Source organism: Struthio camelus, chromosome 14 (genome assembly GCF_040807025.1).
Source record: "Struthio camelus isolate bStrCam1 chromosome 14, bStrCam1.hap1, whole genome shotgun sequence".
In the NCBI taxonomy this organism is placed as follows: Eukaryota; Metazoa; Chordata; class Aves; order Struthioniformes; family Struthionidae; genus Struthio; species Struthio camelus.
Genome location: NC_090955.1, coordinates 20,123,604 through 20,137,310, shown reverse-complemented (window position 1 = coordinate 20,137,310; position 13,707 = coordinate 20,123,604). Strand labels below are relative to the sequence as shown.

Genomic DNA, 13,707 nt, shown 5'->3' with positions numbered 1-13,707 from the left:
TGCTAGGGGAAGGCTTCAACAGCAGCTCAACTGTTATTATCTAAGGTTAAGGAGCTGGAGGATAACAGATAACTGGCCTATGGAAAAGCTGTACAGTGCTAAGACTAAAAATATAGCTATAGGCCAAAACTACTCAAGATTTAGAGAAGAATTATCTATGAACTTATTTTTAGAGGTGTGAAAAAATACACAAATAATTCCTATAAATGTCTTTATCAGATCTTATGGAAAAAAAAAAAAGACTAAGAAACATTCAGAAAATCAGTCTGACAAGACATAAAGACAGTACAATCAGAAAGAGGTGAATTTAACATTTGGTTTTCCTGTCAGATCCTCAGATCTCAAAGTAAGTTGGTTTATCTTCTTTTCCACATTCCTAGTTTCACCTGGCTACTAGGAACCATTGTCTATCTTCCCAATTCATGTGGTGTAAGAGTGGTAATAGAGGCAAATCACCAAAACTGGGAAATAAAGTATACTGCCCTCTACTTCAGAAAATCCCACCAGTAACAGAAATACATATATTTTTACAAGGACAGTTTTCCAAAAGTATGAACATTAATTTAAAGTGAGGTTTGAGAGCATTTAAATGCATGTAAAGCATTTTAATAGGAATATTATGTAACAAAAATGCTGAGGTAAAAACCTTTACAAATGGAACTGAGGTTTCTAACCAAGTAAATTAAATAAATGGAAAAGATACATTCATGAATAGAGTGCCAGACAAAAAGAGACTGGAGCTTGGAGCTGTCTGATGAGTAAACAGGAAACTGGAGACAGAAAAGATAGAATGGAAGGAGTTTGCTGCCATATGTGAGAGCAGTTACCCTAATTCACTTCTTTGTTCTGAGATAAGATCACCAGTTTTAATAATTTAATTCACAGGAACAGGCCCGATACTTAAAATCAGTAACATTTTTTCGAGTTTTAGTAATCTTTCTGACATATATTGAGAGAGAAAAGTTGTTCGACTTTTTTTTTTTTTTTTGCCTGTAATTACAGAGAAAATAAATCTTATAATACTCCTTTGCATCTAGAATTCCAATATGGAAATTAAATTGGAAATTTTACTTTTCTGGTCTTAGGGATGCGATAGTGTTGTTCTGATGTCACTTCATTATACACTACTCTAACTTAGATAAGAAGTTGTTTTACCCTGCTTGCAAAAAGGTACTTGAAGAACAAAGCTGTCCAAGCGGCAGAGTTTACAATACAAGTCAAACAACACAGTTCTTTCCCCGAAAGCTGTTTTTTGTTTTTTACAAAATAATTTTTTTGCAATTCCCACATTCTCTCAATAACAAATCATCCATTTCTAGGAGTGAAATTATCATAGCTGTTCCCCAGTGAATTGAAACTTTCCTTGTCTGTCTGTAAGAAGTAACTGCATTAACCATGGGTGTTACACCCAGTGTTAATTTGCAGCAGGTGTAAATGAGTGTTCAAAAAACAAATTATGAAAAACCAACTGTTACTGAAAATGTAACTTCAATTGTGATCTAGTTTGTACTACCGTACTCTAAAAAAGGAGCTACAAGGATACAAGAAAACCCAGCTTTCTGATACACTTTATTAGTTGTGTGTTATCATATTCTCCTAAGAAAGTTTAAATTTTCAATGATTTATAATATAGGTTGAATTTTCTATAATGCCTCTTTAGAGCAAAAAAAATCAGCAGAGTGTCTGTTGTAACTCAGTGCAATACAAATTTTTGTACGTGGTACTTTCTAGCTAAGCATCCTTGAGCTGAAGTGAATGAAATGTAAAACAAATTTCAAACATAATTTCCCAACTGAACCAGACGCTCTGCCCTACCGTTCTACTCCTATTTTTTATGCTTTGGCAGCCTAGTACTTCAGGTTGAACTGCTGGACTGGGGAACTCCAGACAGTACAATGAAAGGTCCACAGAGACAAAATATAACACATAAAGGAATGATCTGGCCCTAATGTCACAAATTTTCAAATGCAACTAAGACAGTCCAGGTTAAATTTGCTTTAGTTCACTGTAACAACAGATGGTTGCCAGGTTATAGTCCACGGTGTACTAAAATGCTACTCTTTATTACTTATAAATATCTATAAAACTCAAACACTATAAATAACACAATGTCATGTACATATTTGAAAGAGAGGGTTTTTTGCTTCTACAACAACATACAGGGTAAGAAAATACAGGTAATTAAGTTCATAGAATAAAATCTTGCATAGCAGAACACGCTTGACGGCATCTGATATATGTCAAATTGAAGAGACACTTTCATATTAATTTATATAGATGCAAATACAGTTATGCATACTATAGTATGCAAATGTTCTATTAATAAAATATTACTATATGTTACATATGTATGACTTTGAAGAGCATACGTTTTCAGTTCTGCTTTCCTACTACGGAGAACTCAAAGCCATAAGTATGAAGCACAAGTACTATTATAATACTAATAATTATTAGTACGAATACAATACATTACAATTAAATATTTTGCTCTGCCAAAAGAATATTAATTGCATATCAAGTAATCAGAATGTGAGAGAATAAAAAGCCCCAGCACCTTGAATATAGTTTTAATAAGTATTTGAAGTAGATGAAAGCTGTGCACCAACCAATAAAATCCCCTAAAACTGCCTCTTTCATAATAAATTAAATGTTGCAAGTAACAAGGAACTTTTAGTACTGAGTATTTATATCCTAAACTAGAAATACAAGGTTTCTGACTGCTTTGTGTTTTCTTCCTGACCCAGTGTTATTTTTTCTCCACTTCTGATCCAACCAGCTATTTAAATTCACCAGGATGTCTGCATGTTTCCTAATTTGCTTTAAATGTGTGGGGTTGGTTTTTTTTTTTTTTGGCATTCACCCTTTCATATTAAAAAGCAAATTCAATACTATAAATATAGTGTTGTCAGTGCCCAGTAAAATTCCTGCTGCCTTTCTAAACAACTGCTCTGCATCTTAAAAAATCTTCATGTAAGACATCACATATGTCTTTCCTTGAGAGAGGCTACAGTACGACAAAATTGAGAAAGAGCTTCTGTATCGATGAGTTTCAAGCACACAGTGGGCAGAAGTCCTAACATACTTGAAAAATATTTAACTGAACAATAATGGAGCAATGCCAAATACTAAAAGTTACCAAAGATAATTTTAATTGTTGTAGATATAATAGTGTTCAATGACAGCTGTTTTGGAACAAAAAGGTTATTTCCTGCAAATTATTATAATATTTTTCTCCCAAAATAGCCCCTGATTCACTGTTAGATTTACCTGGCATCCTCTAATGGTTAGTACAGACTAAAAACTGGCTATTAACTTTATTTTTTAAGAGTTTTAAGATACTGTATGAAAATAATGATTTACTTAAAAGATTCAAAAGAGTCAACCAGAAGAGCAATTGACAAACCAATGGAACTATTTGTATCAGTGAAACATGATGACTTTAATATCTACCTCAAGCTGCATTCCCTGACCATATTTTAATTTCTTATACTTCTACAAAATAAAATTCAAATATGTATAAGGATTATTTCAAAGATCTGTAAGGACTAAAAATACTACTCCTTTACCCAACAAAATTCTGCGTATTATAGCAACATCTTTTTATGATGAAAATGTTAATCACAGAGTAAGTAAATACTGTTTAAATAGTAGAAACTAATTCTCATCTGAGGCCTTTGTGCTCAGCATTGGCGTATATTTGCACAAAACAACATGTGAAAGATATTATGCCCTAATACTACCAATATTCATGTACTTTTGTACTATCCTACTGCTGTGTGTGAATCGATGTGTACAAGTTAGAAGACAGAGTTTTGTGTGAGTTTACTTTGTTGGAGTACACCCAGGCAGTCAACTTCTGTGAAAGGAAAAAAAAATGTCCTCTGCAGTACATTTTGTGAGATGCAAGGAAAGGACGCTTACGTTTTATTGTTGTGCCACTCCTCCTGGTGATTTGTTCAGAAATAACATTATTAAAATAGCATAATTTTAGAATGTTTAGAATTATACTAATATACGTTAACTACAAAGACAAAACTGATTTGTTTAGACTTTGGCCTTGGTTTTGAAAGTTATGCAACCTAGCTAAAGACTAATGCAGTTCTTAAGATAATTTGCTCTATAACATAGTCTGAACGTCATCTAATTCTCTTTTAGCCTTTACAAAATATTTAAAGTGTTTGTAAGTATACAAAGCTAATTTCTAAGACATTTGAAAAACAGAGATCAACTCCGCTCTCCATAGTTTAAAACCCTCTGTGACTTCCCTCAGCAATGGAAATCAAAGTAGTAGTAATATGAACTGGGACCCATGACACAGTGACTGAAGTGCTAAGAAAAGCATTAATGCTATATAGCACACCCTGAGATGCTCTTGATTCCACTGGGAATCAATGGAATCATTGATTCATTGGGATTTAGTTCATTGAGATTTAGTACTTACAGTGTACGCTGTTTTTCTACGGAACCATCATGTAGTTGAATTACAGTATTTCCTACATCTATCTGGAGCACCCTGGAGATTAGGGTAAAATATGTCAAAGCAAGGATTTTAAAAATAGTATTTCAAATTAATTCCATCACAACAATGCATAAAAACTATAAAACAGGACAAAGGTCATAGGAAATGGAAGTACCAAGAGATCTTCACACAATCTTCCAAAAGAAACAATGGAGGAGGACTTAATTCCTTTTTAACAATTATTAGGGAGTAAGTATCATAAAACTGCCTTCCCCACACTCTTACAATTTTCTTCATGAACAAATGTTTAATTTGAACCTGGACAAAAAAAGATCTTCAGATGCTTTAAGTTAAATTTTGCATCCAGGAGTTTTCACTGGAATCAATGAATTGCCTGTGTGAGAAAGACGGCAAATACATGAAAGCTAATTAGGAATACAGGTTTAGATCTCCCGATATGGTTATATACAAAGTCCATTTATGAGCAGAAAACACTGATATAAACACTACTGACTTCAGGCTCACGGCGTTTCAGTTATACAAGTGTTATTTGCATTTTATATATGAGGAAAATGAGACACAGCTAATGACTTAGCCCAGTGACCCACAGGAAGTCAGTGACACAACCAGGAATAGAACTTAGACCTCTCAGCAGCTAGTCCCATGCTTTAACCACAAGACTAGCCACCCCCTTCCCATCTTATATTAGCACAACTCTAAATCTTAATTGCATCACCTACTAATTTAAGATGTCTACATGTATACAATTTTGTAGAAAACTGAATTTCTAAGGCTGAATAAGTTACATTCATAAATATTTCTTAATTTAATCACCCAACAAATTAGGATAAAATGGTTTTAAATGAGAATCAACATAAAAGTATCAGAAATTTCTGGATGCTTTAAAGTGACTTCTTGAGAAATGAATATCTTATATATTAACAAATCTGATGGATAACAGTATATGCTTGAGCCCTTCATTCCTTTATGTCTTTTTGTCTTCATTCTGTGTACGTGAGATGCAGTCTGGACCTATCTGATCGGAACGGGACTAGACTATGAAGATAACGGCCTATCACAGAAGAACCAGACAGCTCTAGAAAGTTATCCTCTTCAAGAGGAAAAGAAATCAGAGAAGCCAAGAGTTGGGGAAAGACCAAAGATAAAGAATAAACCATTATAATTAGAGTTAGGCAGGCTGCTGTGATCTTGGCTTTATAGAATTTAAAGCAGTCATGAATTTGGATTCTGAGTTCTTTTTATCTAAGACTCATAGTTCAAGAAAAGTAGGATCACTTTTAACTAAAAAGGTTCCTGTTTTGATCCGCTCTAAAGTTATCTATGACAAACCTGCATTACGCCTAGTCCTATCACCTTTGCTGGATACAAGGCACAGCATGCAAGATGAAACATAACAATACTGTAGTGCAAACTGCAAAGAGAGCCCGGAATCGTACCAAGGGATAGTCCCCTACTATCACTTAAAGAATGCGTCTTACACTATAGACTTTGCCACATATATCTATATAAAACGCCACTGATGGCAATTTAAACCTCTCATTTCCTTCAAATAAAAGTGTATGTATGGGCAACATGAAAATTGGAGTGAGGCAGAATATTATGAAATCCCTTTTACAAACATATCTCCCCAACAATCAAAAAACTGCCAACAGACTGACATGCTAATAAAAAGTTCTTGCTACTAATAAACGAACAGCAGATATTAATTCAGAAATTACATAACCCAAGAGAAAGTAGACACTGTAACTGTAAAAAAGGCAGCAGCACAAGTTTCTTAGCATACTTAAACTCCTTTGCCTCAAAACAATGCAATTTCCACAACTAGAACTGTTCTTTTAACTGCTAGACTTATAGTTACACTGCTAGCATATGAGATTGCCCTCCAGATGTTAAAAAGTTTGGCTAGATGATTTTTCATTTTTTGCAGAATACAGAGATGGGATACACTGCGTGATTTGTGATTTCAAACTTCTGTAATGCACCTAGAGACTTAAAGCATAGCCACAATGGAAGCATCAAAATAATTAAGTAAAAGTTGTAACTAGTATATTTGCAGAGAGAGGAAGAGGTATAAATCTCTCATTTCTGTGTCCTTACAAGATTTCTATCCTTTTCAAGCCAATCGTAGAAATCACAGTATCATAAGATCTCTTTATTACAGTCATTGTTCTAACCTAAAATCAAGCCATAAACCCTACCTGGCGTAGCTTAGAACCTGTTGCACAACAGTTCTTTCATTGAAATAGAAAAGTAAAATAAAAATGTATATATAAGAGAGGCAATTAGAGCCAGACTAACACCCTTATCCATTCTGAGCCTCCACAAAGAACTCTTACTCATTTCAGTGGGACTACTCTTGCCATATGATTCACTTTAATCTGCTTAAGATTTTCTTAATGATTAAAAAGAATTCATACTCAGCACAGAATTAAGATTTCCCTTTCAGAAGCATCAAACTCTTGAAAAGAGACTTACCACAAAAACTGAAAGAATGATTAATAATAATATAAAATGCAGTTCTCTTACATGAAAAGAAATCTAAAGCTTCTATATGCACTACAAAAACAAAGTATAACTGATCTCTTTGTAAAGACAAGTTATCCTCTAATTTTAAAAGTAGAACTGATGCTGAGAGCCCTTTCCTGCTTCTCTTTGAACTTAGGGGAGCATTGCCCATGGTTCAGAAAGGCCTGAGCCTAATGTTTCGTTCTTATTTAAGAATGTTTAAATAGCCCACTAAAACTTAGGAATTCACTGAGGTAGTAGAGGAGAAAGACCCCGCAACCCAAAACTGTGCAGTCACATGATACAAACAAAAGGTGTACAAGAAATTGATGAAGTAATTTATCATGACCATTTCATTAATGTAAAAAGAAATTCTAGAATTAATTATAGAATATATTTGTAGCCTACTTGATTTATGTTTTAATATAAAATGATTGGCTTTCCACGTGCTGCAAGTGAAAAACACTTGATAAAGCAAGGCAGATTAATTCAAATTATAAATAAGGCCTATTTTTAAGGGAGAGCGCAAGTACCAAAGAAAGTTCATGGATTCTTCATCTCTTGATTCTTCAAACCAAGATTAGCTGCCTTTCTAACTGATACATTTAATAGTATTAACCAAATACTATGTGAAAATCTATGTTCTGCGTTAGGCAGGAAATCAGACTAAGTAATTTCTTTTCCCTTCTTGCCCCAATCTGTTAAAATACATATTTACAAAACCTAAATAATTTGAACATAATAATCTAAAATATTTCACAAGTTCTGTCCAAGGGATGAACTTGTTAAAATAATATAATGTATATAACAGAAACAAAATTATATAATGTTTGTAATACTTTTCCTGAAAGCTCTGTTTGGGCGGCTTCTCTGAAAAGTCAGATGTGTCCCTTATTTCACCTATGCCATTTAATTAGAAATCTAAAGTTTGCTTTGTTTTTCTGCTTTGCTTATGAACTTTTATTAAAAGTTTAAACTCAAAGCTATGAGTATATACAGCCACAATCAGATGTGCAATAATGCCTCCCAATTTCTGGAGCGCTCCCAGTTTCCTGGAGCACGTTAAAGTCTAGAGTTTCAGAAGGGTTCTTCTATCCTTCAGACACTTAAATGAAATGGCGAGATCCTCCAGTGTTCTTTGTCCGGCTGTTTGCTATGAGAGCAGCGTTTTTTTCTGTTTGCAACAGAGCTAATTCTGAACTCTCCGTGGAGATATCCAGCTAAGATCCTTCTTATTTTAATATTCTACTGAAACTTTACATGAGATACTGCTGTAAAATGGCTAGAAATATTATTAATTTCTATATTTCAACCTCTTTTATTGCTATATTATTTTTACCTACATTTGCCTATTTATTCACCCATGGCATCTTGAGCCAATTCTAAGGTTTTGTTTTACTTGTTTTCAGTACCTGGCCCCCAATACAGAATCAGGGGATTACTGAATAGGTATTACCGCAGTATTTTAAAAAGAAAGTCCAAAAGAAAAACAAAAACCTTACAAACAAAAGATTTCCACATTTCTACAGCAAAAAGTTCAGATGGAGAGAAAAGCGTAAATGAAAAAAGTTCCTTGATATGTCAAGGCAGAAGTTAACACCCACCTCAAGCCTATACAAATAGATAATTCTCATTAAAAATTAACACAAGGCTTCAAGCCTCTACAGACAGAAAGACTATTCTCATAAACAAAAAGCTGTAGGCCATGTTAGTATCTATATGTAGACCAGATATTTTGAGGCATTCAACCCTAATCTATAAATTGCCTTCAGTGTACAAATAATATAGCAAATGTAGACTCCCTTTCAAAATGCCTGATGACTAAGAACCGTAATGAGGCAAACTTAGGATCCTCTGAATCCTCTAACGATGTCCAAGAGATCAAGGGTTTTTAAAGATAAACTGTTGTATCCTGGGGCATCTTGACTTACAGGACGACTCTCTAAACGCTGCTGATCTTGTGACTTTTTTTTTTTTCCACATCTAACTTCTTTTTAAAAGAGTCTGAGGGTGAAACAGGAGGAGGTGACATACTTGTTTGAACTTGCTCTCTCTCGAGACCTACTGAGAAGAGCCTGTACCACATCTCTCTGCATTCCTCCGTGGGGGGGGGGGGGGGGATGACAACCTGTAGCCAAAAAAAAGTGTGTGGGGGGGGGAAGGAATTTCATTTACCTCTGTTACTGCTAAGCCTGTTTTCAGAAAAGCCTGTATTCCTGTCAGTGGGACACAGACTGACGCGAGGAGACAGGACCAACGGCACGCAGCGCAGAGAGGAGTTAGCTGGAGGAGAATGGAAACGCAAAAGAGAAAGCAGTTAGCAGCCGGAAAAACTGAATTTTCAGTTACACAGCGGAGGAGATTAGAGAGAGCAGAGATCAAATTCCAGATCCACTGCAGGGGCCGCGGTCTGCCCTCAGGTACGCACTTGTGATCCCGCTGAGCGGGCACGAGCCCGCAGGGCACCGGCTCCAGTGCATGGACGCGGGCTAAAGGCGAGAGGAAGGAGAGGCGGCGGCAGCACCTCCTCCTCCTCCTCCTCCTCAGCGACCCGCTCCCTCTGCGCGTCCTCGCCTTCCCCCGTCCCTCAGCGCCGCGCCGCCCCTCCCCCCGCCAGACCCCGCCAACGGTCGCGGCGCGAGCGCCAGCGCCAGCGCCAGCCCCGCGCAGCACAGCCCCGCGCAGCGCGGCGCCCCGAGCGCGCGACGGCGGGCGGCGGCTCGCCCCTCGGCCCGGGCCGCGTGGGCCGGCGGGGTAGGCGGCGCCCCGCCGGGGGGGAGGCGGCGCCTGGTCGGTAGGACGGGCCGAGCGGGGGAGTTTATCCCACTGGAAGGGAACAGTTTCTCCCGCTGAGACTTGACAGCGCCAGGTCGGTGCGGGCTGCGGCGGACCTTCCCGCTGAGGTGAGGGGCGGCGGGGCCGGGCCGGGCCGGGCGGGGCGGCGGGGTGCGCGGCGTCCCGGCGGGCAGCCGGGGCGGGGGCCGTGCCCCGGCGCGGGCGATGCGGCCGGCCGGCCGGCGGGCTCTCGCCGAGGCGGAGGGGGCGAAGCGGCGGGTTGGCGGCGCGGCGGGGACCCTCGCTGGGGCGGCAGGTGGGCAGCGCCCGCCGGGCACCTCCGCGGGGCGGGCGGCCGCCCTCTCCCCCCCCCCCCGCCTCCCCGCCCGCCGAGGCGGCAGCCGGGCCGGCACCGTGTCCATGGTGCTGTATAGGCGGCGGGGCTGGGGCTGGGGCTGGGGCTGGGGCTGGCTGGGGGGGCAGCGGCGGTCGTTTGGTGGCGTGAGGAGCGTGCGGAGCGGCCAGAGGGGCGACGCCTGCCCCGCGGAGCTGGCGGCAGCCGTGCCCGTTGGCCGCCGGGGATGGAGCGGTGCTCACCTGCCTGCTGCCCTCATGAATGAAGAGACTTCTTCTTCTTCTTCCTTTCCCCCCCACCCCGCCCCGCCCCGCCCCGATTTCTCAACCGCAGAAAATCGGGGAGCCTTTCTGAGCCCGCAGCAGCCGAGATGTGGTGTTGAAATGTGTTAGGTCTTGACGGCGCGCCTCGGGTTTGCGGGAGCGTTTGGTAATCTTCCTGGTGTCATTTCTCTCCAGGGTGTTCTACAACTCAGAGCGCAAGTTCCTGCCGTGTTGTAACTCTGTGGCACTGTGTACACACGACAATACAATGCTGAGTTAACAGTGATGTATTTATTAATAATGTAGTGACGTAAGACCAACATTGAGCCTGATGAAAAGCTCAGGAAAGTGTCAGTTTCTCCATGTGCGGTGGACTCTAAATTTAGGTTCCCTTAAATCAGAAGGATCAATCATAACTGTCCTTGAAATAATTGAGGGTCTGGGCTGGCGTTGTCTTTGCGACCTACTGCCCCATCTCTAAAAGAGCTTTTGCCATGGAACATGGCTGTGACGGTCCATTTAATAGTGAGTATCCAAAAATAAAAAATATTCTTCTGGTAGCAATTAGTCCACAATTTAATCAGTAATTTAACTTTTAAAAGGTTACTATGATTTGTTACTAGTTAACTAAAAATTCCCTGTGTACACCAAGTAACTATGTATGACATAAGGTGTTCAGTGCTGTCCTTTGTAAACACGTTTCGTGTGTTGTGCGCTCATTGATATCAGAATTTGCTGTGTGAAGTGGTGTTTGGCATTCTTATTCTCCCTGGCTGTCACTAAAAGTCACTGCAAACATTGCTTAGAGATTTAATTATCAGATTATAAAAAATCACTCATAGCAGTGTGTTAAGGCTTGTGGTACAACATAGACATAGACTTGTCAAGGGGAGAGAGAGTAGGAAAAATAGTTGACATGAATTTTTACATGGTAACCAGTCAGAATATATTTTAAAGGTATTTCTACGCAGGCAGCTTTTGAATTTGAATATTCTGGGGCATCAGTTTTGTAAAATACCTCATTAACTGTTAGGGATTCACAGATCATATCTCTGTAAACTGCCTTAAGATAGTATGCGCTTCTTAGCGGTGCCTCATTGTCAAATTACTGGATATTACAATTTATTAAATGTCAATGTTCAATGAAACGTCGTTACAGTATGGTCAGTGCATAAAGAATTCTCCTCCTCTGATATAAGTTTATATTTCGTATTATAAAAATCACAAAAAATGAAAGTGGCAAAACGTTAGAATTAAGTTATGGCTTTTAATTTTCCTTATGAGACTGATAAAAACACCCACTATGAACATTTCTTCTAAATCTTACTCTTTTCCATCAAGTTTTGGAAATAGCCATACATTTCTAAATCAATAAATAACTGAAGCTAGGCCTCAGTTTATATGTCGATATAAATGTTTACTTTTAGCAATGGCTAATAAAGTGAATTTTACAAAAAGTTATATTGTAAAAACAGGAAAAAGAATAAAAGTAGAAAGAAAACTATTATGTACAAGGCTGGACTAAAATTCATAATGAAAAGTGTACTTAATGATATTTTCATCTTGATTTCTGAGGCCGCCTCCTAATTTTGACCCTTAATCTGTTCAAAATTGCATTGACTATATTTACCAGTCTCTTTTTTTTTTCCCTAGTCCAATTGCGAATCATTAGTTGTGAGTATTTGATACTCAGAATCTGAGTTTCTTTTACTAGTTTTTGTCGCAAGGTTTATTCCTATATTCTGTTCTGGCATACATTAAAACAGTTTGCAGCACAGCTACTCAAGAGAAATTAAAATACAATTATAAATTCTCCGTGGTAGATCCCTTTGAAGTCATGGACGCAATGCTTCCCATTAGTTATTGCTGCTTGTTGCATTTTTTTATTACTAATACAGTTATTTAATAACAGACTTGTCCCAACATAGCATGATATTGGATGATTAATCCTAATTAGTCTGTGCGGTATTTCCATAATGATATCTATATTTTTAAGAGTAGGAATCTGTTTTTCAGGTACTGCATACCAAATGTTCTGTGTAGATCAATTACCTTTTTGTGTACTAAAAAAAGAAAAAGTTAGAAATAATACAATGCAAAAGATCACATTGCTATACTCAAGTCCTACATACCAATGCAACAAACAACCTGGAGTTTCCCGTTACCAGATCCGTTCTTAAGGACTTTATTTAACCGTTATAGAGCACTTGGGGGGAAAAAAAATCTTTGTTTTTTCTGTGGAGGCTTTTCCAAGATGGAATGAAAAATGAAAGAGACCTAAGATTTGTCTTCAGATAATTAGATTCACAATAATATGAATTGTAAAGTGATTCCTACGTGAAATGAGAAATCCCTTATGATTCTTTTATCTGGGGTTGGGGGGGGGGGGTTGTTTTTTTTATTTTATTTTTTTTATGTAGCAGAGTCAATCATACTTTGGTTGTACTTTCTATCAGATGCCAGTAACAAAGATGCCAGTAACCAAGTATGTAGAAAATGCAGATGCTAGGCAGATCGTGATGGTAGCAGTAATAGCACCTGGGATGCTATTGGGAGTGGGGCTTGGTCTACTTTCAGACCTTGTAGGTATAAGCAGATATGAAGAAGAAAATATACGTGGCATCCATTGGAAAAGTTGAATTTCCACTTCAGCCTGAGGTCTTTTACTGCAACATAGACTTCTCTTTTGCCGGTTGCTCCAAAGCAGTCAGCTCTTCTCACGTCACAAGGCAAATATAAACCTAAATCTTTTGTGGGCTTTTATTCTTTTAATTTAGCAGAAAAGTAGCTATATGTGAGGCCTGCAGTCTTCCATATCTCAAAACTTTCACAGAAGTTAAGACAATCTGATCAGGCTCGTATATTCCTCCCTCACCACCCCCACCTTCCAATATATTATTTGATCTATTTGTGCCCTCATAAACTATTCTATTGAATTAAACTAAACAATTACACCATTCTCCAATTAAAACTCATGATACATTAACTACACAGATATTTTTTATTATCTATGTTGCAGTAATGCCTAGCAGCCCAGTCCAGATTAAGACCATCTTGCTATTCACTCAAATGAAAAGGTTATCAGTATCCTCAATAGCATATGATGGATCATATGAGAGTCTGGATCGTTATTAATTTACATTGGAGAAACAATGTAGTAGTAAGATTGATGCAAAAGTTTTGATCTACGCTTTCCGAGTTGTTATTTGTGCTTACAACAGTAATAGATTCTTACAACAGTAATAGATTCTAATTTGCATTATTACAAATAGAAAAAAGTTAGGCATTTGTGTTATAACAAATCCCCAAATTTACAGGGGAAAAAAACC

At 38.2% G+C, this 13,707-nt stretch overlaps 1 protein-coding gene and 1 long non-coding RNA gene across 16 annotated transcripts in view; one reads left to right on the top strand and one right to left on the bottom strand.

Moving 5' to 3' along the window:
- The window catches only part of LOC138069211 (uncharacterized), an 80,603-nt gene extending 71,023 nt beyond the window's left edge, over positions 1–9,580 (bottom strand). For all 9 annotated transcript variants that reach the window (XR_011144041.1, XR_011144044.1, XR_011144042.1 and 6 more), the window contains exons 1-3: positions 9,414–9,580; positions 9,161–9,268; positions 4,442–4,513 (exon numbers count right to left, since the gene is read on the bottom strand). This is a non-coding gene — a long non-coding RNA (uncharacterized lncRNA). The remainder of the gene's footprint in view (positions 1–4,441; positions 4,514–9,160; positions 9,269–9,413) is intronic.
- Positions 9,192–13,707, top strand: part of PPARG (peroxisome proliferator activated receptor gamma) — a 63,071-nt gene continuing 58,555 nt past the window's right edge. For 2 of the 7 annotated variants that reach the window (XM_068960343.1, XM_068960345.1), the window contains exon 1: positions 9,796–9,888. Coding sequence is in view for 2 of the 7 variants with exons in the window: in XM_068960340.1 (XP_068816441.1) it covers positions 9,279–9,405 (127 nt within the window). In the remaining 5 variants the exon portion in view is untranslated. Of the gene's footprint in view, positions 9,406–9,742; positions 9,889–10,573; positions 10,904–13,707 lie in introns of those variants that run through there. The other 5 variants (XM_068960341.1, XM_068960340.1, XM_068960342.1 and 2 more) reach the window with 5 other exon arrangements.